General features: G+C 45.3%; 1 protein-coding gene across 1 annotated transcript in view; it reads right to left on the bottom strand.

Annotated features, from left to right (window-relative positions):
* Positions 1-20,664, bottom strand: part of LOC134806938 (putative uncharacterized protein encoded by LINC00299) — a 29,200-nt gene extending 8,536 nt beyond the window's left edge. The window contains exons 1-3 of the mRNA XM_063789325.1: positions 20,530-20,664; positions 18,911-19,049; positions 7,115-7,238 (exon numbers count right to left, since the gene is read on the bottom strand). Coding sequence (XP_063645395.1) covers positions 7,115-7,238; positions 18,911-19,001 — 215 coding nt within the window. The 5' untranslated portion in view covers positions 19,002-19,049; positions 20,530-20,664. The remainder of the gene's footprint in view (positions 1-7,114; positions 7,239-18,910; positions 19,050-20,529) is intronic.
* Between the last annotated feature and the right edge of the window lie 3,790 nt (positions 20,665-24,454).

Below are 24,454 nucleotides of genomic sequence, written 5' to 3'. Positions count from 1 at the left end.
TGCTTTGCAATTGCATTACCAAGTGCACACTTGCGCACATGCCTGGAAACGTGCACACACGCACAATGGAGCAACGTCCCAGTGTGACGGTTCCTGCTGGCCAAGAACAGCACTGGGTATTTGCATGGGCAAAGACTTTAACAGCGTGAACAGGATTTTCTGAACAAGTCTGGAAATAAAATACCTACCGGCTTTCAGAGTAAATTACCAAAAAAGCAAAGGAGAAAAACAGTTCTTCCAAAAGACAGTCATCTAACCTCCTTACTCCCTGTGCACAAATTACCAGGCTTCCCAGAATCCAATCTTAGGTGAGATGAGGAACAATGGAAGGTATTTACAAGTTTAAAAAATATCAAATTTTTGCTTCTGGACTCCCATGCTATGATGTCACTACCTTGTTGCACTGGTCTGAGAAAAAGAATTATATCTCTATGGGCCTCAGTTTCCCTGTATGTGAAATGAGAGTTTCAATTAAGCACTATCTCAGATCCTTTCTGCCTTCAAAATCATGGGAAATCTCTGTAACAGATTTTTTAACCCATGAGAGGCCTTAGGGTCACTATGAGTATCTGATAAACAGGTGGGCCTTCTCTCCAGAAATATAGACAAAGGCTCATAAACACAGAGAAGTTTACACAGAATGTGAAAGAGGATTCAGAGAACCCCTGAAGCCTGTCCCGGAGGATGGGTTTAAAACTCTCAACTCTGGAGGAGATGTTGAAAGATAATTTCTCCAAAAGAGAGGGAGAAGATACAGTAGCTAGGGAAGTCTGGAAATCTGAATTTTTAATTTAGAAATAGATATTGTGGTTTTGTTGTGAGCTTTGAAAAATTGAGCCATGAGTCTGTATAATGCCTCTAAGAAAAAGATAAGATGTCAAAGCAGGTTCGTGACCATGGTCAGCTATGGAAGCGGTACACAAGGCCAGTTAGCAGTGTGGAGTCAGGTTCTGAGAGATGAGGTGGTATGGGAATGTCTGGGGCTGTGGGTAATAAGTTGAGCTTTTTCCCAGATGTTCTCTCCATGTTCCAGAGAAGGTAGAAAGCTGGCTACCGACCAAATCTGATTTTGACATTCCTGTAAGATAGTGCCAAGCACTCAGATCTCATCAGCCCCGTGTCAGAGGCAGCAAGGCACCACACCATGGTTGGATAACCCCCCATTCAATCCATTTTACTGAAAGCAGCACAAATAAACTAAGAATCAGAGCACTCAATGACTCATATCAGAGGTATGAATTGAAAGTCAACACTTGTATATAATCTAACTGAAGGAGAGTTTATAGCGCAGAATTCTCTCTGTTGGAAAGAAAAACTCCAAATGCGTGTGTGTGTATATGTGTGCACACTCACCATCTTACACAGCACTGCTCATTCTAAGAAAATGAGAAAGAAGAAAAAGCAACTCAAAACTTTTGTTTGATTTAGAAACAAAATTAAAGAATAATTGTCAAAGGTATCGCTGGAATAATGATATTAAAAGAGTGATTCATTCTGGTATATTTCCAGAAACAATGTTTACCAGGAACTCCCTACTCCCTCTGTACCCATCACTCAGCATGATATGTTTGCCCTGGCTTCAATTCTCTTTTTCAAAGGAACATTTTGGAGTGTGCAGCTACCTGTACCTCTCTGTTTAGTGATGATGCCACTCAGCGCTGTGTGTCAATTTAATACATGGGAACCTTCATCCCCTACTAGACTGTAGTAATATGTTTACAGGCCAAGGCCCTACACTCCTTGTTGGTGTAGCCCCGCAACACCTAGTGCGATGATTGGCATGTAAGTGTAGCCCCACAACACCTAGTGCGATGATTGGCACAGAGGTGATCGTAAGTGTTGGTAAATTACATTAAAAGTTCGCTCTGGGTCAGGCGCGGTGGCTCACGCCTGTAATTCCAGCACTTTGGGAGGCGAATCACCTGGGGTCAGGAGTTCGAGACCAGCCTGGCCAACATGGCAAAACCCTGTCTCTACTGAAAGTACAAAAATTAGCTGGGTGTGGTGGCAGGCACCTGTAATCTCAGCTACTCAGGAGGCTGAGGCAGGAGAATTGCTTGAACCCAGGAGGCAGCGGTTGTAGTGAGCCGAGAACTGAACGTAAGGTAGTGGCGAAAACCCTGGCTGCGAGGCAAGGCACTGAGTCCTCATTTTGCCACTCACTAGTTGCTTTAACTTCGAAACTTCTTTTAACTTCCACCAGCCTCAGCTTCCTTAATAAAATCAAGAGTTTGGATCAAGTGTGAAATCCAAGTCCAATTTGGTTTTATCTTCTATGTGGGATTGTTACCCAAGGACTCAGCTTCAGAAGTGACTCACCTGAGCTCCTGCCCATCCAAGTATTCGGAGTTTAAAGACACAGGCAACCCTTCAGTCTTACGTGCTGGCTCTGGGCCTTGGCGGTGCGTGGGTGGATGTATGGAGGCTGGCTTCCCTGTTTCCGAGTGCCTTCTGATTTACATGGAGCCTGAAACCTATTCTGGAGGCTATCTGCATTTTAAAGGCCTTTTTAAATGGTCTTGTCTGAGGATTGCATTTGAAACTTGCACTAAAGGCCCACGTTGCCTTAGAAGAACCTGCGCTTATCAAAGCTCACAGGTAGTGAAATGGCCTTTATTTGGGGAAGCCTTTAGAATCCATTACAGTCATTGGAACATAGGCTCTGGTGGGGGGCTCTGGGTGGAGAAGCAGCTCCACTTTCCTGAGACCACTTGAATGTTGCCAACAAGTGAAAAGAAAGGTAGAAAGAAGGGAGAGAAAGGAAGGGACGCAGGTGGTCAACCTCCGGAGGTCTGTTCCTCCCTCTCGACCGAGTGATCCCAAAGGATCTCCCAGAAGCCAAAGCAAGAAGCTTTGGTGGGAAATCAGGCAGCACGGTCATGGAAAGGCGGCCTGCAGACTCAGGGTGCATCTCCTGCCGACCTCAGGGCCCTGCTGTCTGGCTCTTCTGCCTCAGGGCGACTTCTCAGTTCTCTCTCCTCCTGGGCGGGGTCTTCCCTGACCCCTCCTCTACCCCCCACATACCATGCCCTTCCCTGCCACCAGGCCTGGCTCTCCTGAATGCCTGTCTTGTCTCCATTGCTGCGTTCACCTCATTGCAAGATGATGATCTATGTACATTTGCATCTCCCCTATTGGAATGAAGTTTCTTTGAGGCTAAAAGTTGGTGTCTGTATTTTCTGTACTTAGCACACAGTTGGCACACAATACGAGTTCAACAAAAGACTAACTGAATGAGTGAACAAATGAATGAGCAAAACTGGGAAGGTGGGGATGACCCAGGAATACATTTATCCAAGAAACTCTTACTGAGGGCCAACTCTGTTGCTAGACTGAGGGGACAGTGGGACTCACAGGGTGGCGGGAAGACAGGGATGTTCTCAAGCTTTGCCTCCTCTCAAGAGGCAGGCACCCTTCTAGTACTTACTGGAGTGCATTGCAATTCTGAGTTCTGTGTCTATGTCTTTGGTCCCCCAGCTAAATGACCCAGCATGGAAACAAGGCAGCAAGTGCTGATGAGGGTCACTTCTGGTCACTTCTGGTCCACCAGGACATGCTTTGGAAGGTCCTGTCCTGTAAATGATCAGCTTCCCCTGGGAAAGGGCTGAGAAGCTGACAAGACTGGTGACCCGGGAGAAGGCAGCAGTGTTCTAAAAAGGAAAGCTGTGATCTGTGTCAGGCCAGACCCTCTAGGACAGCCAACAAGATCCAGCATGCTCAGTGTGCAGAGGGAACAGGACATTGACACAGCTGCAGAGACGGCCAGAGTGTGAAGGAAGAAGCTGCAGCAGGAACCCAGGAGGTGAGGAGGCCCGGCAGGGGACTGAAGCCCCGGCCAGGGCCAGGGCAGGATGTCTGTGCCTGATCTGCTCTGTCTTGTTCCAGCCTCCTGGGACAACTTACCACGTCTGAGGTCAGGCCTATGACAGTACAGTGGGATAGAGTCTGAAGTTAGCACATCAGAGCCCTGACAATCCTTTCTTTCACCCTAACACCCAGAACACAAGTGGTCTTGAGTATTTCACGCTGTAAAGCATATGTGTCCACATATACGTAGATTTTGAAACTGGACTGCTTGTGTTCAAATTCTGGCTCTGTCGATTACTAGCTATGAGACCTTGGGCAGATTACTTAACCTCTCTGTATCTCAGTTTCCTCACATGAAAATGGGATAATCATAGTATCTACCTAACAGAATTGTCAGGATTACAAGAGGTAATATATGCAAGTCACTTTGAATAAGCCCTGGCACATAGTCAGTGCTATATATGTTGTTGCTATCACAATTGTTAATATTATTTATATATTAACATATAGTTATAGAAAGGGGGGCATATGCATTCTGGTTTTATAGTGCTGTATATTAAATGATGACAGGGAGAGGACAGTCACCTGGTTAACATGGCTATGTTAAAAGAGGGGGACTTTTACTCCATCTGAAACCAAGTGGCAGAGGGCGTGTGGTGGCAATGGGGTGGGGGTGGCTGGGTATGTCTGCATTCCCTGGATAGAAATTTATAGCGAAATGGGTGGCAATCATTTCTGGTTGTTAGATTACTTACCTGACACAGGGCTAACAACTAAGAGTTGCTGAGAAAGGCAGATGTAGTTTAGAGCAGAAGGGCACGGGATCCCACTCCTGAGTCCTGCAGTAAAGTGGCTGTGTGGCCTGGTCAAGCTGCCCACCGTGGCTGGGACTAGGGTTCCTCCTTTAAAATACAAGGGGACTTAAACTAGAAGCTGCGTGGAGAATGACTAGCACCCCAGCTCAGCACCCTGGTGGCTTCCCATGATTTACTCCTCCAACTTCTCAGCAGCTCCGAGACACAGGCAAGTGGACTGAGCAGCTTAACTTTACAGATGGCGGCAAAGGCGTGGCTCTCATGGGAGGGGGTGACCTGTCCTTGAGCTCAGATCTCTTGACCTCTGGGGTCTAAAAAATTACCAAGGCAAGCCTGGGGGAGTGGGCCCCAGAGAAGGAGGGTGCCCCACAAGTAAACTGGAGAAGTGGGGTGTCTTTCTAACCCTCTTATCAACGTTCCGAGTATTTGCCCTCAAATGGTTAACCAAAGTGACACCCAAGGCAGAAATGGGCCTGGAAAGGTCCCTGATGCACAGAGCCTGGTGTGGCGGGAGGGTGTGTGGGAGGAGGGGAGGAAGTGGCACTCTGGTGGCTTTGTGCAATTATTTTCCAAGACTAACAGGATGCTGTTTTCTTCAAACAAATCTGATGTCCTTGTGCCCTATTGCCCTTGATTTAGATCAGTTTCAAAGACAACTTCCCCCAAGGTGATCCGGGCACGTGATGCTCCTTTTAAATTGTCCTTCAGAATGCCTTTGAAGTATTGGTCCTTGCTAGTGGGTACATTTTCCTTGGCCCAGCTAACTATCAGGTCGTTTTCAAAGTAGTTTCTTTCAAAAGTAGCCCCTTTGAAGTAGTTTCTCAGTAGACATTTCGGCATCAAACTGTACAGACATTTATGTAAAACATCACATCAGCCACCAGGCTGCTTCAGAGGCCAAAAGCAGCTCAGGGTTTATCATGATCTAAGTGTCCTAGCCAGTAAGTGAGAGAGGGCTCCCAAAAAGGCAGAACAGAGACAAAGGTCGAAAAGCAAAGCCATCTCACTCCCTCGGTCACTTGCCCACTCATTTCAAAGAGGCATAAGGAGCCCCAAATCCGCACTACCTCTATTCTAGAGATGAATAAGGCACAGTTCCTGCCATCAAGAACTCTGCAGAAGGAAAGGAAAGGCTGACACCAGCCACAGTGATGAGAGGGAAGTGCAGGACAGGTTAGGAGGCTCTGGAGGGCAGAGAGGCTATTGGCTGAGGCTAGAGGAGGCTTCTGGGATGGATCCTGGAAGGATAAATGGGGTTCCTCCATGTGCTCTATCTCTAGAATGCAGTGGCTTATCCAGAGGTGTGCTCAGTTGAAAAAAATAAAACTTGATTTTCAATGTTTGCCAATTTCCTTGTTGTAAACACTTCCACCTAAGAATAGCAAATTTTAAGTTACCAATGGAGACCAATGTGACTTCACTGAATGCAGAGTTGGGAAGAGACAGGCAGTGGCCACCGTGATATAGTATGTCACCCTACAGACGGGAGGGGCATAGAATACCTTCAGGAAAATAGATCATAGCAAAATCATTAGGAAGTGATGAATTTGAGTATTTATCACCTTTGTTTTTGCTACCATTTGTTTTGTTGTAAATTTTTAAAATTTAATGTTTAATAATGGCTGTGTTTAATAACCAGCTTCCCAGATTCCTCAAAGTGTAATAATCAGCTCTCACAAACTGACACGAGCCAGCTCTCACACTCCGGGCTATTTCTTCACTCACCTCTACAGCTGTGGTTTGAGCTACCATCGCATCTGCAGGAATGCGACTCTATCCTTCTGCTCGGTCTCCCTGCCTCAAAAGCAGTGGCTACTCCTCCCATTGTACCCTGCTTCCAACCCATTCTCCACAGGGTAGCTGTGGGAATCTTTCTAAAAGGCAAATGTGACCCCGCCATTCCCCTGATTGAACCCTGTGATGGTTCTCTGTGATTTTTCATTCTCCCCGTGGTGTGGACCCCTGCCCATGCCCTGAGTCCTCCCAGCCCCACCTCCTGCTCTCTACATTCACAGGACCCCAGGACTCCCCTGCCCCAGATGTCTGGAAGCCCCTTCTCTCATTCTTTATGAGAGGCAAGCTCCTGCCTGTCCTTTCAGATCTTCACTTAGATTTGACTTCCCCTGGGAGATATTCGTTGGCCCCTGAGATCAGAGGTGGTGCCTCCTCTGTGTGCTGGTGGGGTCCTGGGCTCTAGCCACAGAAGCACCTGTCAGCTACATGTTGGTGAGATGGTTTTATGGCACCTGGCTCAGTGCGGGTCCTGATGCAGACAGTCCAAGTGTGACCCCTGGCTCTGCCATTCACTGGCTTTGTGTCCTCTGAAAAGCCACGTCACACCCCTAAGCCTCTTTCTTTCCCTGTAGAATGAGGACAGCAGCAGCCTCTCCCTCCTCCCTCGGAGGGTTATTTTGAGCCTTGAATGATTTCATGTGGATTGAGCGCCTTGAACATGGGTGTATTGTCAGTGTTAAATACGAGTTAACTAATACCTGTTTTGTCTCCTGTGTTTGCCCCATGCCTGATCCCCATGCCGGTGGAGGCTCTTTCCATCTTTTGTCTGTGGTCTCCATAAATGCAGCCAGTGTTGAACACCCAGTAGAGGCTCAGGCACTGCTGAAATGGAAAATTCAGAGAATGAGTGGCCCATGGAAGGCAGAAGACGTGGGCCCGCCTGCTGAGGGAGAGCAGGTGAGGAGGCCAGAAACCTATTCATCACAGTTTTGGAGGTTGGAAGTCCAAAGTCAAAGTCCAGCAGGTTTGGTTTCTGGTGACGGCCACCGGCTAGCTATGTCTCCACATGGCCAGAAATGTGCACCTAAACTGAGAGGCAGGGAGCTCTCTGCTATCTCTTCTTGTAAAGACACAAATCTGATTAAGTCAAGGCCCCACCCTTATGACTCATTTAACCTTAATTACTTCCTTAGAGGCCCCATCTCCAAATACAGCCACACAGGCGGTTAGGGCTTTAGCATAGGAATTGCAGAGACACAGACAGTCAGTCCATAGCAATCCTCTTGCCCTAGACCCCCTGGCTCTGTATACAGAGAGAACAACACTGTCCTCCCCACATTCTCTGGTGTGAAGAGGTGAAAGGGAAAATCATTTCATCAGCACTCCACCTAAGCCAGCTGCTCTAGCCACGGCTGCTAATGACCAGCTAAGCGTGTCCATTGCTTCTGGAGCCTGAGAATTTGGTTTTTTTTTTTTTTTTAACAGGGGACCTTATTAGCTGCTAACTGCTGAGATGAGAAATTGTGGTCAGACCATTCAGGTGCTCAGCCTTTCAGCTGAAGTCCCCTCCCAGGGGCCTGCCTCTGCCTCTGCATACTCAGAATTTTCCAGCCAGTTTAGTTTCTGTCAAGTAATTATTTACAAATTAGATTCCCAGGGAATACATGATAAGAGAATGTAAGCATGGCACCCTTAAATCACAACAAACTATTGCTCAATAAAAGACAAACCATTAACCCAATAGCCAATGTTAGAAAACTCAGGGACCTGCCACAGTACCAGCCCACAACTGAGGCATTTATCACCACTTAGTCTTCCTGAGTACAGCTGAGAATTTATACAGGGACAGTGACAGATAGATGCTCTCTAGTCTAGGGCATCAGTACACAATACTTTTTTTCAAATCATTTTCTCAATTCAAAATACCTGAGCACTCTATAAAATATGGGAATTATTTATCTGTGGTTTCATTAAAGCTATCATAATTGCTTGTTTTAAAGCATGTACTATTGCTAGGAATAGGTTATGTATTATGACATATCCTGCAAAATATCTTCAAATAGCCAGTCCCTCTGCCTCCCTAGAACATGGCATATGTTATTCAATGTTACGGATGTTCAACTGGAAAGACTACATTTACCACCCTCTCTCCGGCTGGATGTGGCCATCTGAGCTCTGGCAAAGGCTGTGCAAGATAAATGTATATGTGGGGGTGAAATGGCAAGGCGGGGGGGCTTTCAGAAAGGCTGCCTCATGAAAGCAGAAGGGAAGGGAGTGGCACTCTTTTCCCTCTTCCTCTTTTCTGCTCTCTGAAATATGGATGTGATATCTAGAACACCCACAAATATCTTGACCATGAGATAACCTTGAGATATAAGCAAGCCATGAGCTAAGATAGTTGAAGAATAAGACAGGAGGGGCCTGAGTGGGGGTGACCATGCCACGGTCACCCAGCCATCCACAGCTTGCACAGAGAGAGTGAACTAGCCTTTGTGTCATCAGAGCCTCTGCTCGTGAGGTGTTCTGTGATGTGCACCCGCACCTGATCCTCAGTGCTGCCATGCCCATGTCACTCTAGGGTCCATAGCGGCACATTCATCTGAAACCCGGAGCTCATTCACAGACAGTGCATTTGTGATTCTTTCACTGATTCACTCACAAATTATTTGCTGAAGCTCTGTTTGCTAAGCTTCCAAAAGCCAATTCTGTCCCCTAACGTTTCCAATCTAGTTCAGACATAAAATCAGCCATTATGTGGTTAAGAGATAAGGCAAGACGCCTCAAGCAGGACGACTCTCCTGTGCTGGAATTGTACCAGGGTCAAAATATTGGAATTGGATACGGCTAGTCTTTTTCTTTTTGAAGGTCTTCAGGATAGAAATTTGGGAGAGAGGTGGCCAACAGGGCAATGCGTGTGCGTGTGTGTGTGTGCATACATGTGCTCTTGTGCATGTGAGGATGTTGGAAGATGGAGAAGGAAAGATAGAGAAACAGAAGAAAAGCATGTGACGCTGCAGATAAATGCAACCAAATTAACATTTCCTCCCAAAGTACCATGATTCTTAACATTTACATCTAAGCACTAACTTATCTGCACTTAAGGGTTGTGAAAACTCTAGCCACCATAGCAAAAAATTTAGTATAATAGCTCAACTCCATATAATTTTATTATTTCCAATAAAAACAAAATGTTAAGTATATAACTAAATAGAATTGAGTTTTTATGTTTATGTAAGACTCTTCACATCATTAGACTCACCCATCTATAAACTGCATTTTCTACCATGGCCCCAAGTATAAAAAGGATGATATGATTACCGTAATCTCAAGACATCTACACAATCCTGGGAAAAACCCAAACAACTATGAATCTCCCAGTGGGGGAAAGGTCATTTTGATATTTCTCTGATGTTACTTATTACTAAACTCACAAATTTCAAATTATAGTCATATTATTTGAAATTATAAATATGATATGCCTAGAATAAGCCCCACTAACATGTGAGCACAGCTCGGAGGTAGAATCAGCCACATCATGTACTTTACACTGAAATTCCACTCTTTTTCAAGAGTGTGTTAATGGCCTCTGCCTGCAAGTGTGGGCCCATGTGCTTTTTTCCAAAAACCAAAATGACAATAATTAAACCAGGCAGCTGCTGCCCCTAGCAATATGACAACCTCTCCCTGCTCCCTGGAATTTGCTGGAATCACCCTACTTGAGCTCATCCCATTCGAATTAGCTGCTCCCTCCCTGTGCCCTGGCAATCTGGGTGAGTTTCCCATCTATTAGCTGAATTATTCAGATGTTTTCCCACAATGGCCCTAGCAGTCCTCATATAACTAGTTTCTAAATCAACAGTGAATTACATTATTGACAATCTGAGCAGATTAATTAAGAAATCTGTCAGGAATGACGCGATGAGAGCTGGCTCCTGTTCAAGGCAGATCCGCAGTCTTCAAGACAGAAGCACGCTTGATGTGGCTTCAGAAGTGAGGGGTGAGGAACAGCAGCAGACCCAGGCACAGGCCACACCCACTGGGCTTAGCAGGACAGCCAGCATGGGAAGGCTGGGCTGGAGGTAGTAAGTCTCACACTCACACAGCTTCACAGGGCTGCTGGCTGGCTTGCATCAACTAAAGTGTAGGGCTGAAAAAAACATTCTGTGAACCCTCAAGCACTTTTTCAATGTGAGCTATGTATTGTTATTCCCATGCACAGATCCTGGGTGACAGAAACCATCATAGCTATGTCAGAAGAGGCTACTTTGCTTTTAAGCTTTTAAATGCCTGTTTTGGGGGGCTCTCAGGCCCCCCCAAAAGCCAAACATCCTAGAAAATCCATTTTGGTGCCCAGCAACAAGAAAGCAACTTCTGTTCTATATACATCTATTCCTTCATGCATTAGTCCATTTTCACACTGCTATAAAGAAATGCCTGAGAGTGGGTAATTTATAAACAAAAGAGGTTTCATTAATTCACAGTTCCACTTGGCTGGGGAGACCTCAGGAAACTTACCATCATGGCAGAAGGGGGAGCAAGGCAAGTCTTACATGGCAGCAGGCAAGAGAGGGAATGAGCAGGGGAAACTGCCACTTTAAAACCATCAGATCTTGTGAGAACTCCCTCACTACAAGAACAGCACAGAGGAAACTGCCCACATGATTCAATCACCTCCCACCAGGCCCCTCCCTTGACATGTGGGGATTACAATTCCGGATGAGATTTGGGTGGGGACACAGAGCCAAACCATATCACTTCATAATAAAATCATAGTTGCTTTCTCCAGAGAATCTTGCAATCGAAACCCAACATAAATGCAAATAAATAAATAAGAATTAAAAATCAGAATATCACAGAGTTCTGTTTGATCTAATTGATTTAATTTGAGGATTTTTTTTGAGACCCTACTAGATCCATCAGCAATAATTTTGCAAATTTTCAGTGGGTAACACAAAAGTTGTAAATTCCGAAGTCCTAGGTTCAAGTTTGAATGAAGCCCTCAGGAACTGGGTAGCCTTGGACCTGCCACTCCCAAAGCTGAGTGTTTCCACCTGCAAAGAAAAGATTCCTGCCTCCCACGCGGCTGTGAGGATCAGGTAGAAAAATGTGTTTGAAAGAGGGAATGGCTGATGTGTTATCCAACACACAACTTAAATATCTCATTTCATTTAATATTTACAACAACCTGCAATAAATGCATTATCTCTGTTTTAAGAATAAGAACATGGAGGCTTAGGGAAGGTGAGTACATTTTTCAATATCAGAGGGTTGCTAGTAGCAGAAGCTGGCCCTGCGCCCCAGGCATCAGGCTCCCACATGAGGTTAGGGGTGTCCTGGGGAACTTGGGTTGTAGCTGAGCTCCAGAGGGTGAGTCAAGGTTTTCAGAAGAGAGGGAACATGGTGACGGCAGGAATGCTGGGAAGGAGGGTGCCCTGGGCATCCTGTAAAGGAGCCACTGTAGGACCGGGGTGCTGTGTGGGTGCATGGTGTGTCTGAGAACCAGCAAGTGGTATAATGAAGCCAAGTGGTGCCAAAGGAGCCAGGCAGAAGGTGAAAGAGAGGCCGTGACAATTATCCTAATAGCAACAACCACAGCAGCAACCTGACTGACACTAACGAGAATGAGCTGGGGGTCTGATGGCATTCAGGGTGTTACACACATGCTAATTAACCCAGTGCTCCTTTCACCACGTGATCAATGAAGACAGTGAGGCCAAGAGGGGTGACGTCACTGGACATTGGCTATGAAGAGGACTTTGAGAGCCCGAAGGACAAGAGGAAATGTGTGGCCCGAACAACAAGAGACCATCATGAGAAGGGCAGATGGCTGCATGAGCAGTGAGCTTCCCATCACTGAAGCTTTCACGCAGGAGTTAGAACATTTTCCTGGAATGTTGTAAAGCAGTTCTGACATCTTATCTCTTCTACCTCCAGATTCTGTAAGGCTCAGAATTGGGATCAGTCTCCTGACCTGGTGTTCTTAAGAGTTCTCATTGTGCACACCCAGTCACCTAACAGAACCTAGGGCAAAGAAGAGTGGAGTTTACTGATACCAAAAATGGGAATAAATTAAAAGGAATATCTTCCTAGATCAGAGATGAGACTGTTCAATCCATGATGATATGCAGTTGGGACACAGTCAGGAATGAAAAGAAGCTACAGAAATGCAAGTCAGGAAGAGAGACCTTGACCAGAAGGAATGAATGCAGATAAGACTGTCTCCAAAGACTCAGAGCAGGCCAGGCACGGTAGCTCAAGCCTGTAATCCCAGCACTTTGAGAGGCTGAAGTGGGTGGATCACTTGAGCCCAGGAGTTCGAGACCAGCCTGGGCAACATGGTGAAACCCTTTTTCTACCAAAAATATAATAATTAGCCAGGCACGGCAGTGCATACCTGTAGTCCCAGCTAGTCAGGAGACTGAGGAGGGAGGATCACTTGAGCCCAAGAGGTAGAGGTTATCGTGAGCCATGATCTGCCACTGCAATCCAGCCCAGGCAACAGAGCAAGACTCTGTCTCAAAAAAAAAAAGACTCAGGGCTGCCTGCTGGACCTGCTTGGACCTGCAGGGTGGGTGCTGATTTAGGACAAGAATAGTATCAATTCAAGGTGCATTCTAGAAGCTACTAGTCTACAACAGCCTCACATATCATCACTCACTGCTGTTTGCTTGGAAATCTGCAGTCTTCAGTTCCACTACTCAACTGAAGCACGCAGAGCTCTGGGGGTTTCTCTCAGGGACAGGCTTGGGGCATCAAGCATCCTTTTCAAGCATTCCCCTTCCCCTCAACCTCAGCCAGAGCAAAAGTCTCTGATTAATTTATCATATTTGGTTTATCTTTGAGACTGTGTTGAATAAAAGGGTTTGGCTGCTTCTGTAGACTAAAAACGCTCTCCAAAAACATTAAAGACTGTTTTTAACCTACTCTGTAAAACACCTAATTCTATGCACTATGCTGAAATATTTTTGGGGGTGGCAATGAAGATTTTCACAAAAGAGTGTCCTGATTTTCCCAGAATTCTTAGATTCTAAAATTCTGCATTTTCTGACATTCTGATTTCCTACTGCCAATCAAAGACTGACAGTCCACACCTGCCTCTTCGCCCCAGGTTTTCTGTGGTAGAAACTTCCTTTCCTTAATGAGCTGGAAGAGTTTTTGAAAACATTAGAAAGGAGGAGACAATATTAAAATGACAAAGCCTGTGAGTAGAAAAAATTCAAGACCAGAGAATAGAAGAAAGGCTGCTTTAGTTACTGAGAGATTCTCCATGAGGTAGCCAGCCAGAGGGACATAGAGTGGTGGAGATAGCCACGTTCATCACATGAAAAGCCAAACCCCTCCATGAACCTGCCCAAGCATATACCTGTCTCCAGGCTTACATAGTGGAGACTGAATCATTCCTTAAGTTGCTAAAATCTACCTTTAAAGGTTCCTGAAAGATGTTGCAATCATTCTGGAAAATAGATCTATGTGTCATTCAAAATGAGCTCATCAACATGATGCATAAATTGGGCACCAATACAAAGTTTAATATTTCAGAGTAAATGGTGAATCTTTAGGAATTCATCTATTTAGAAACTAACAACTGACTAGGAGGATACATTATTTCTTTTGATGGGCTTTTCACCTCTATTACCTCATCTAATCCTTCAACAATTCTCAGTGTAGCTGCTATTATCCCCATTTTATAGATACAAGAACTAGGGCTCTGCAACCTCACATGAGCTACTTGCCCAAGCTACTGGTACTTGAGCCCAGGTCCTCTGATTAAGCATCTTGCATTCTTGCTCCTACACTGAAGGCTTTCAAACAGTGGCCCACAGAGACCCCAAACTAACAACAGCAGTAATAATAATGATCCTAACAGCCATGATAGTAGTTCACATGTATTGAGTACTTAATATGGACCAGCCAGTCTGTTGAGTGTTTTAGACACCTTATCTTTTTAACTTTCTCTGGAATCCCATGAATAATTCCATCACTTGACCAAGGTCACACAGATAACATGGGGCGAAGCTGAGCTAAAACCCAGGAGGCATCAGGTTGACCCACCAGCACCTCTCCTTCCATGGGATACATCAGGGACCATTTCTGTGGGTGGGAAAATGAGAGGTGGGCACAGTGGCAGATCTTGGGGCTCCCAATTATTCCTCAAACGGACCAGCTCTTCTTTCTGTCTTGGGATTCCATGAAGGCAGTGATAGAGCAGAGGGTCACAGTAGGGCTTCAAGGTGACCTTTAGCCCTACCTTCTCTGGACTTACACAATCTCCTACCCAATCACCACAAATGAACACATCCACAAATTAGAAACAAGATTCTTGCTATGCAAACACAGGTGCAAGGCAAGTCCCCAACCAAAGGACTCATCTTCACACCCAGGTACCACTTGAGATTTCATTTAATGAAAGAGTTCTGTGGCAAGCATAAATAATTTACTTAAAGTTTCCAAATGGCTGCAGTGGCAGCCAAGCAATGGTATTTCTACTATTCCAAGAGGGGGTGATTCAGACTCTTGCTTCTCAAAGAAATAGCCCACAGACTGGCAGTGTCAACCCCACCGGCCAGTTAGTTAGAAACTCACAACCCAGTAGGTTCCACCCAAACCGATGAGTCAGAACCTGTATTTTAATAAGATCTCCATGAGATTTGCATGGAGATGAAAATTCGCAAGATAGGGCTCTAAAAGACCACCAAGTAAGGTGATTTGAAAAATGGGACAAGATTCTAAAATTTCCAAGTGATTTCCAGCACTGACTTGGGATCTCTCTTCTCCATTATCCATTTGATGAAGGCTGTGCCTTCAGAAATCCCTCAGCATTGGTCTATTTGTCCTCATTAACACTGCATAGTTCATCACAGACTTATCCTGGTACAGCGCTTGCCCCTGGGAGTGGAGCAGAGGCCAATTATGGTAGCCTCACACAGAAGCATATGACTTTCTTTTAATCCTCGAGTGGGGAAGTGAAGTCATCTTTGGAGGTCTGAAGCTGCCAAAGATGAGAAACTTCTTTTATAATAAAACCCAGAGGGAATTACACCTTGTTTACTTTAAAAGTTTTAAACAGAACACATGTGCACTTACATTCGGAGTCCATGGAAAGGCTTAATCATATTTTACATGAAGAAAGACCTACTCACAGTACCCTGGGCAAGTTACATAGACTTTCTGAGCCTCAAGTCTTTTCATCCATAAAATAGAAATAATAATAGTATCGACTTCACAGCATTGATTGAATATGTGCAAAGTGCCCAGAACACACGATAAGTATGTATATGGGGCACATGCACACACACACACACACACACACACAGAGAAAAGAGTTAAAAGTTAGTGTGTTATTTCTGCACAGTTAAATTCCAGAAGTAGGGCGGTTATTATTTTCTTCCTTACACTATTCTATATTTTCAAATTTTCTACAATGACTACTTGTTATTTTAATAATCAGAAAAGATAATCATTTTTAATGAGGATGATATGTCACTAGAAATGGCTAACGGAAAGCCATGACTTCTGGAAGGCTGGTGGTGGAGAAGCTGTGGAGCATAATGAGAAAAGCACAGAATTACCACATCATGACCTTGCCACTTCGGGGCCATTATACCTTGACCAAGTCGCTTTGCCTCTCCAGACCTCATTTCATCATTGGCAAAATGGAATCACAACATCTTCTCTGTAACTCCACTGCATTTCTAAAAAGGTCAAATCTGATCATGTATATAATGTGCTTTCTGTAATATAAAAGGCCTCCCTGTTATTATTTCTGTATTATTATTATTATTATTATCATTTATGGACAGAAAACATTAACACTCAAGAAAAAATGTATTCACATTTTTTACTTTATATGAAAATGTTGACATAGATTATATCCATTCTTTTAGGAATATTACATTGGAGATGAAAATAACATGGGCCCCTCCTTGGAGATGAAAATAACATGGGCCCCTTCTAATACGGTTGAGTTTTACTGATATTCATTTATCTATTAAGACAGGTTGAACTGCTTTAAAATACAATTGATTAAACAAAAAACTTAACCAGTGATGTGGAGAGTAAGAAAACACCCTCCTCATATCATTCTTCCCAGTTTTAAGATGAAAAACTACAGACTGTTGAGTCCAGACTGGATGGGGGCTCCTTCACTAGGAATACAACATACTGTTGAGAATTATTTTCCCCTGGGCAGTTTTCCTTGGTCCTGACACTTTCTTCTTCAATCCTTGGTCCTGACACTTTCTTCTTCAATCTGTCCATCTAAAATATATTTACCCTTAGCAAGTTCAATCCTTTTCAGAAAAAACTACAAATGGTCATGTCAAATAATCACAAATTTATTTATTCTAAATATTATTACCACATAAACCTGCAATGTAAAATACTTTCTAACCTCGCACTCCACATTAAATCAAAACATATTGTGCAGACCCTTCTTAATTTATGACCAAGAAAATGCAGCTAGAAAGATGGAATCTTCTCATTTCAGATGATTCTGTAAATGAAAACGAGAGGTTTGTCATTAAGTGGTATTGATGATACCCACAGTGTTCATATGTTTGTCAATTTCATTAACCTCTCAAATTAGGTATTCATAATGTGTTAATGACAGTGTAACACATCATTACATTATTCAATGTAATTTCATGGATATTATGTATAGTTTGTAATGTTAGAATCTCTTGTCTTTACAGCTGTTAGAAAACATTATACTTTCCAAGATGATTAGGGACATGTGAATACCAAATGGCAGAATCCACAGCTCAAACAATGGTCCCTGCTTGGCCTTGAATTCTGATCAGGGTATGACTAGACAGTTTCCACTGACAAAGGACTAAGCTCCCTTTAACGTGTTATACAAGAACTAAAGAATCACAAAGCTGACAGACAGCTTGAGAATTTGTCAATTAAATTTCTTCCCTTCAGGCTAGTAGTGATACATTGAATTATTATCTATCAAACAGTCCCTCCCTCTCTCATTGGAATAGAACACACTTTGCTGCCCCACTGACTATTGAGGGGATTGGCCAGTGTCTTGTTTTGGCCAAGGAAATGTAAGCAAACCTGATAGGAGCAAAGGTTTTAAATGTGCTGTCATGGCTGGTTTGTCCTCTTGCACTCCTGTAATCCAGCATGAGAAGAACATGACCCAGAGAGCCCCTTCCCCTTTAGTGTGGGCCCCAGAATAAGCCCCCTGGAGCAACCCTGAGCCTGAACAGAGCTTGGAACAAAGCCTGCCCAAGCCCAATAAGATTAGCAGAACCTCAGCCAAACCACAGACACACGGCTAGCTAAGAAACACAAATATTCATTACAAGACACTGAGAATCCAAACTTTTTTGTTACACAGCATTCTCGGGGCAATAGTAGACTCATACAATGGCAGAACTCTTTAACTGTTCCGTTAAACTGACAACTGTTGCAATAGGATCATGGAATCTTCTGAGCTTTGATTTCAGAAGACAGCATTTTTGTCTCTTTCATTAAAATCTTGGCACTTATACAAAATGATATTGGGTATATCACTTAACTTTTTGTGTGTACTTCAGTTTTTTAATTCATTCATTTGATAAGTCAGTCACTCACATACATTTTTTAAAGTTATTGTCATGTTCGTTCATGTTTATTATGCTAACCACTACAAACAAAACAGGGAATAAAATTGACATGTGTTTTTTGTTTTGTTTTGTTTTTTAACTACAGGTACCCACATTCTATAAAATGGGTATAACTCCCAGTCTGTTAACCTCATGAGGTAAGTGGAAGAGATTATAAAAGAGAGAATGCAGTAAGATCATCTTTGTGAAAGTACTATAAGAGTTGAAAGCCATGAGCAAATTTAAGGGAATTTTATCTTGAATTTTTACGATTTTTATTGTTTGAAATCTATCCCAAATTTTAAAAGATCCATGATCCCGCTTATGATAAGTCTGTGCCAACTCTGAAACAGCTATTCTTATCTTCAGCTGCAGGAAAATGGAAATCTTCATTTGTTTCATCAAATATTGTATGTGTTTGATATTAGCCAAGTTCTGAACCCAGCATAAGAAAACTAGGAATCCCTTACTTCATCTCTAAGGCTATTCGAGAAAAGATGAATGAATTCTTCCCTTCCAATTTTTTCAGATTTATTTATATTTTTCGAATTTGTGTGTGAATTGATGCTAATTCCTTCACTTTGGCGATTGTTTAGTAACAAGGTTTAAAATGGATGCATTTGAATGGCAGGATTTAGGTAAGTGGGTGTCAGTGAAGTGAGAGACAGCCCAAGGATCATAGACAAGTCGACTCCTAGAGCAGAAAGACACTCAAAGCATCACCCAATCAAACCCCCACCTGCATATGCGAAAGCTCAAACCCAGTGGCTGCAGGACCACACTTCGGAAGAGCAAGAATGACACTGGCAGCTCTCTACCACAGTCCCATGTCCTCACTTTAGTTAAACTTTACAGAGAGTGAAACAATCAGCTAAGAAAAAAAACCAACAGGCAAGTATCTTTCATCTGCGATGCTCAGTTCTGGGTTGGGAGACGGGTAGTAGAGATGTATATACTTACCCAGAAAGCATTTCCAGTCTCTAGGTGATCCGATCAGCTCAGCCAGGCAGCCTCCTTCAAAGTCATCACGTGCTTTTTCTCTTTGAACCATCGAACCCAGCAGTCAGTTAAGGGCCCCTGCAAGGCGCTTATCTTGTTTCTGGCTGTTGGGGTAATGATGTGTCACTGACAGTTGCCCACATTTGCTCCTTCGCTCTCCCTTCTATGTAAACATACAGATGCAGTTCGCATCCGTGGAGCACCCTCTATCCTCTCACTATCCAGTGGCTTTGTTTTCACTCTCTCCTGGCCCACCAGCTGTATGTTAAAATAAAAGTAAGCAACTTGAAACAGCCCTCTCTACTTCTTTGCATGTATTTTACTTCTGATCTTTATAACTCTTTGAGGTATCCATTATTATCCTCCTTTTACAGATGAGGAAATCAAAGCTCAGAAACTAGCTTGCCTAGGGTCCCATGGTTAATAAATATCTCAACCAAAATTCACATCCAGATCTGCCTTCAGAACATTTCCCCTTAGCCCAAAGGCACACTTCTTAACAACGGAAGGAGCTCCGCAGCCACATGGCTTTTTCTGCAGATGAATCCAGCTGGTCCTACTTCTAAAACCCACAAATATCAAATGAAGCGGGAAAATGAAAACTGGGAATTTCATTTATATTTCACTCAGCTCTATAGTGTTACCTACGCTGATAAAGCCCTTCTACATTTCCTCTAAAAAGGAAATCAAAAGGTTCTTTGTAATACCTGAAACTCACCCAAGATCTTGTCATCCTGCCTCACAGCACTTAAAGCCCCATTCGCATCTGCTGGAAAGTATCTCTTGGTTACCACAGTTTAGAAAGAGGCATTAATCTCACTAAGCTACTGGAGGGGTGAGTTAGACAAGCAACCCAGTAAGGTTTAAAAATATATATAAAGCACAAGATGTTCTTATATCTGCCAGTGACAGCATGTTCCTTGAGACTCAGAGAAGAGGCAAGGGAGACAGCATGGGGAGACCATGGCCAAGCTCAACCTAGAAGAGAATTAGGGGTGAGCACTTAGTTAATGACTGCAAAGTGCTTTGAAAATGAAAGTGTATCTTAATCCCAACACCTGCCTGGTAAACCGTGGTTTTTCCCGTCTTGTCACCCCAGAGTAGTGGATGGAGTCAGCCAATGCTCTCCCAAAAAAGCCAACAGTGCTTGTCACCACCTTACATGGTCCTCATGCCTCACCCAAGATGACAACATATTCAAAGTGGAGAAAGAAGTCCTTTTTTGCATCAACTTAAAAATAATAATAACAGTTCTGCTTCCACTGCGTAAGGCCACAGCAATCTTTCTCTCGTGGGGAGTGAATGATGGAGCTCAACTCCGTATCCATAGAAGAGGTTAATTTGACCCACTTAAGGCTGCCTTTCTCATGGCTGCTCACATTTACCAGGGACTGTCTAAACACACTGTCCTGCTCTCAGAGGAGAGAGGCATTCTGTGTCATCGGGGGATGTCTAACAGACACAGCTGACCCAACTGTCCCCAGTGCAGGACTTCAGCTGCCCTCCTGACTTGGGAAGTGGCTGCGGCATTGCAGGCAATGGTGACAACCAGGTGCCCTAGAGTCCTGGGCTCGGTGGACTTGCCTCTCAGAGTCAGGCTGTTCTTTTCACACCTTCAAGTGAAGCCAAACTCTGTTTGTCAGCTTTACAGCACTGTTGTACCCATCGAGAGAAGCCTGCTTGCTGGCAGCCCCTGCCTGGAGCTTGCCTCTTTGCTTGCTTTGCCCCCAAACCCCTCCTTTGGTGGAAGCCCTCTACTGTGGCCCAACATCTGGTCTTTCTCTTCATACTTCAAAGTCAGCTCTGGAAGCTCCATGGTGAAAAGATGGGGCTGGTGTTCCTGGGAGAAAGGGAAGAATGAAAACCTGTTTCAGCGTCATGGAGTGGAAGGAATATAGGTTTCTGCATCAGGCAAACCTGCGTACAGCTTCCAACTCAAGTCATTCACCATCCAGGGGACCTTAAGCCTCAGTCTCCTCACTGTTAAATGCCAAAGAGTCAAGTGAAAAAGCTTGGGCAAAGTTATGGGCACATGGAAGTTAACAAATGGTAACAATTATTAACTATTTCAAGAGAAATTAAGTCAAGGAGGGTAGACTTCCACTGAGTAGCTCCAAGTGATAACTGACGTTTATCACACACTTACTGTGTGTTTGGCTATCTTCTCTCATTTACTCTTATTTCATTTACTCTGCTCGACAATCCCATGACACAAACACTGTCAATGTCTGCATTTTCCAGAAGACGACTGTAAAGCCCAGAAGGATTAAGTAGCTTCCCCAAGGTCACACAGTAAGTACTGGGATTGAAACACAGACAATCATCCAACAGAGGCCATTCTCCCGAGGACCAGGACATATCCACCCCCTCCACGGAAGCTGGTGAGGCTCAGGGTTTCCATTTGAGGATCTATCATTCCATGGCTCCCTGTTGTTGCTTTTCACCAGGGAAGTCAGAGTAGAAGAAAAGTTGACAAATGTTTATGAATGCTGGGAAAAATTAAAAAGTGCCAGAGCAAGAACAGAGTGGAGAATTGTCTGCAGAATGAGAAAACCCAGGTGGCTGCAGCTACCTGCAGACTTGACTTAGCCCAGATTCCCCACCAAGCAGAAACTGAGGCTGACTTAGATGCTAACGTTTTATTGAAAGATCCAATCCCTGGGCAGAAACAATGAGAGGAAAGGGAAGGATTGAAAGCAAGCACAAGGTGGGTGTGTAAACACGTGGTCGTTGCTTCCCAAGCCACCAAGAGATTTAAGGGTCCCTGGGCCACGTGGGGCCCCTGGAAACAGGCTGCACAGAGACCTGCCCTAGAGCCTGCCCAGGAGGCCAAGGGAGGAAGTGGTCTGCCAGCTCCCTCATCTCCCACCTCCTGTTAGTCACACTCACCCCACAGGCAGTGACACCCATACTTCCCAGGGGGTCATCTAGCTTCTCCAGGTAGCTACAGGGGACACAGATCCCCCTCTGAGGCATTTCACCCTGGCCTTGGAGGGGCAGGGGTCAGGGGCCCCCCAAGTCTAGTGCAGCCTCAGCCACCAGAGTATGAGAGTGGCCATGTGGAGTCTGTCGTCACCTCCAGGGGATCGCGGATGCAGGAGGGTAGCAGCTACCTGGGTGCTTCACAAGTAAGAACCCAAGGCTCCTGGAGACAAGTGAGGCCCAGAGAACTCGAGGACCCAAGAGGGGCCTTAAAATTGTGCCTAAACAGGACCTGGAGTCCCTCTGAGAAGTCATGGGCCAGGCACAGGAGGCCTTGCCAAGCTGCAGTCCTGGGCTAACTCACAAGTCTAGGGGCTTGGAGGGGCTCCGTCCAAGAATACCAGAGCTTCCTGGGCACCCAAAGCCGTAGAGTCAGGCCAGCTAGGGCAGCACACATGGCTGTCCCCACTCTTAAGACTGATAGACCAGAGCCCAGGCCGCCCCCAGAGCCAGGCAGGAACCATTCTGACCACTGGCCTGGGGAAGGCCACTCTTCCCAAGGGCTGGTGTCAGGAAGAGGCTCCTGGACTCGGAATGAGAAGTTGCCAATTCATGACCCGCCCGGCCTCCTACGAGCTGCACACCTTTGGATGAGGCCTCGAACCTCTTCTCTGCAAGAGCAATCCTAGCCGAGCCCTGCCAGCCTCTGGAACCTCTGTCTCCTCACCTGTAAAATGGGGTAAGGGTCCAGGCTGGTCCAACTCCTGGGGCTACTGTGAGGATTACAGGGCTTTGCCGATGAAAACCCTACTGCCCTGCCCTGCCCTGCCCTGCCCTGCCCTGCAGGCCTGTCCTGCATGCCCCTGCTCATCCACGGGGCCCATGGGCCTGAGGTCAGGGCGAGGCGTGGCCACCCTAGCTCAGTGTCAGCCCAACCCTTCCTATCAGAGGGAAGCAGAAATTGCCCTGTGCAGCCTGCTTCCTGCCCCATGACGAGGGGCTTCCCCTTAAGATGATTTTGTTTGTCACAGCCCATAAGGGGAAGGGTATTCCCTGAACCAGCACGGCCCTTTGATGGGACCAGGGGGCCCCTGTCCTGGGTCCAGCACTCCTATCATGAAGAGAGGGACAGGAGAGTCGATGGGGGAGGGCACGAGCCTTCCCAGGGAGACCTGATCCCATCCACGCCTTGTACCCAAGCCCCCAGAATTCCTAGCCTAAATGTCTCCAAACCTACTTCCAGGGCCCAAGTCTGATCCCCTGGACATCCCAGAGCCTGGGGAGGCCCAAGGCCCACCCCTGTGGGTGGAGCACCCTGGCAGGGAAGAGTGAAGTCCAGGGAGGGAGGAGAGGAGATGTGAGAGGGGGAAGGGAGGCCGAGGGCAGCAGAGGCTGGAAGCAGCTTCCTCCAAGGCCTTCTGCTGGCCTGAAGTCTCAAGGAGTCTGAATTCCAAATTCGAACCTAGCCATCAAGGTCAAGGTAGTAGGAGAGAAACCATTTTACTCAACAATGTATAAGCAAAATGTGTCATTTTTTAAATATGAAGATCTTTACCATGTGGGCCCCATTCAAACTCTTGCTCTGGGGACCTGCCCATGTTCAGGAGCTATGTCATTTTACTCAGCCTCCTTCCAGCACCTTCCACCCTCTGCTGCCCCAAATCTCAAAGCCTCAGGTGCAGTATTCTTCTAAAACCTGGATACTCCCTTCTGGTCCACAGGGCATCTGTTCTAAGGCATCCCCCTTGCCTTGATCATGAAGGGAATGTCCTTTGAAAAGGCTGCCGTCCAAAATATTCCCTGCTGTCCATTCATTCACTCATTCATTCCTTTATTCAACAAATGCTTGAGTATCTCCTTCTGTGCCAGGCCACACTCTGGAGATAGTGCAATGAACAACACTGGCAGAAGCCCCTGCCCTCATGAGCTTCTATCCTGGTGGACAAAGACACACAGCAAGCCGGTGAGCACGTGAGATGAACAGAGTATCAGGAAGGGCCACCAGCACCCCGTGCCTGCACACCCACTGTGACTGCCCATGGCTGGGGGCCTGGCCCACTGTACTTCACATGGTGGACAATGAGGCCCTGTGAGGCTCCTTGTGGCCCCTAACTCCTAAGTGACCGGGCTGGGATTCCCACTCAGATGATGCTGAGGTCAAAGATCTCAAAGGCTTTCCACCGCCAGGTCCCTCCTGAGTCAGGACTAGCATTAATTATAATAACAGTATCAATTAGCTCCTCTTGGCTCCAAAATATAATGGCTGCTTCCTCTGGTACAATATTAGGAGCAGACACCAGATGAAAAAGCAAACGGATTGAACACCACCCACAGAGATAAACTGGCCTCGTGATCAACGATGGTGGATTTTTTTTTCAACACAGATAAACAGGAAAGGAGTTTTGGTTTTGAAAATCAACCGATTTCCTTGCTGTAGCCGTATCTAGGTTGGGTATCGAAGAAAACAAAAATAATTCTGGGCACAGAAGGAAGATGGAATATTTCTGCACTCAACACTGGGCCAGTTTGGCTCATTCCCAGACATAAAGAATTCTGGTGTCCCTTTTTAAATAAAAATAAATA

This window comes from Pan troglodytes, chromosome 12 (assembly GCF_028858775.2).
Source record: "Pan troglodytes isolate AG18354 chromosome 12, NHGRI_mPanTro3-v2.0_pri, whole genome shotgun sequence".
Lineage (NCBI taxonomy): Eukaryota > Metazoa > Chordata > Mammalia > Primates > Hominidae > Pan > Pan troglodytes.
The sequence above is the reverse complement of the archived record's forward strand: the minus strand, read 5'-3'. Positions and strand labels throughout refer to the sequence as shown.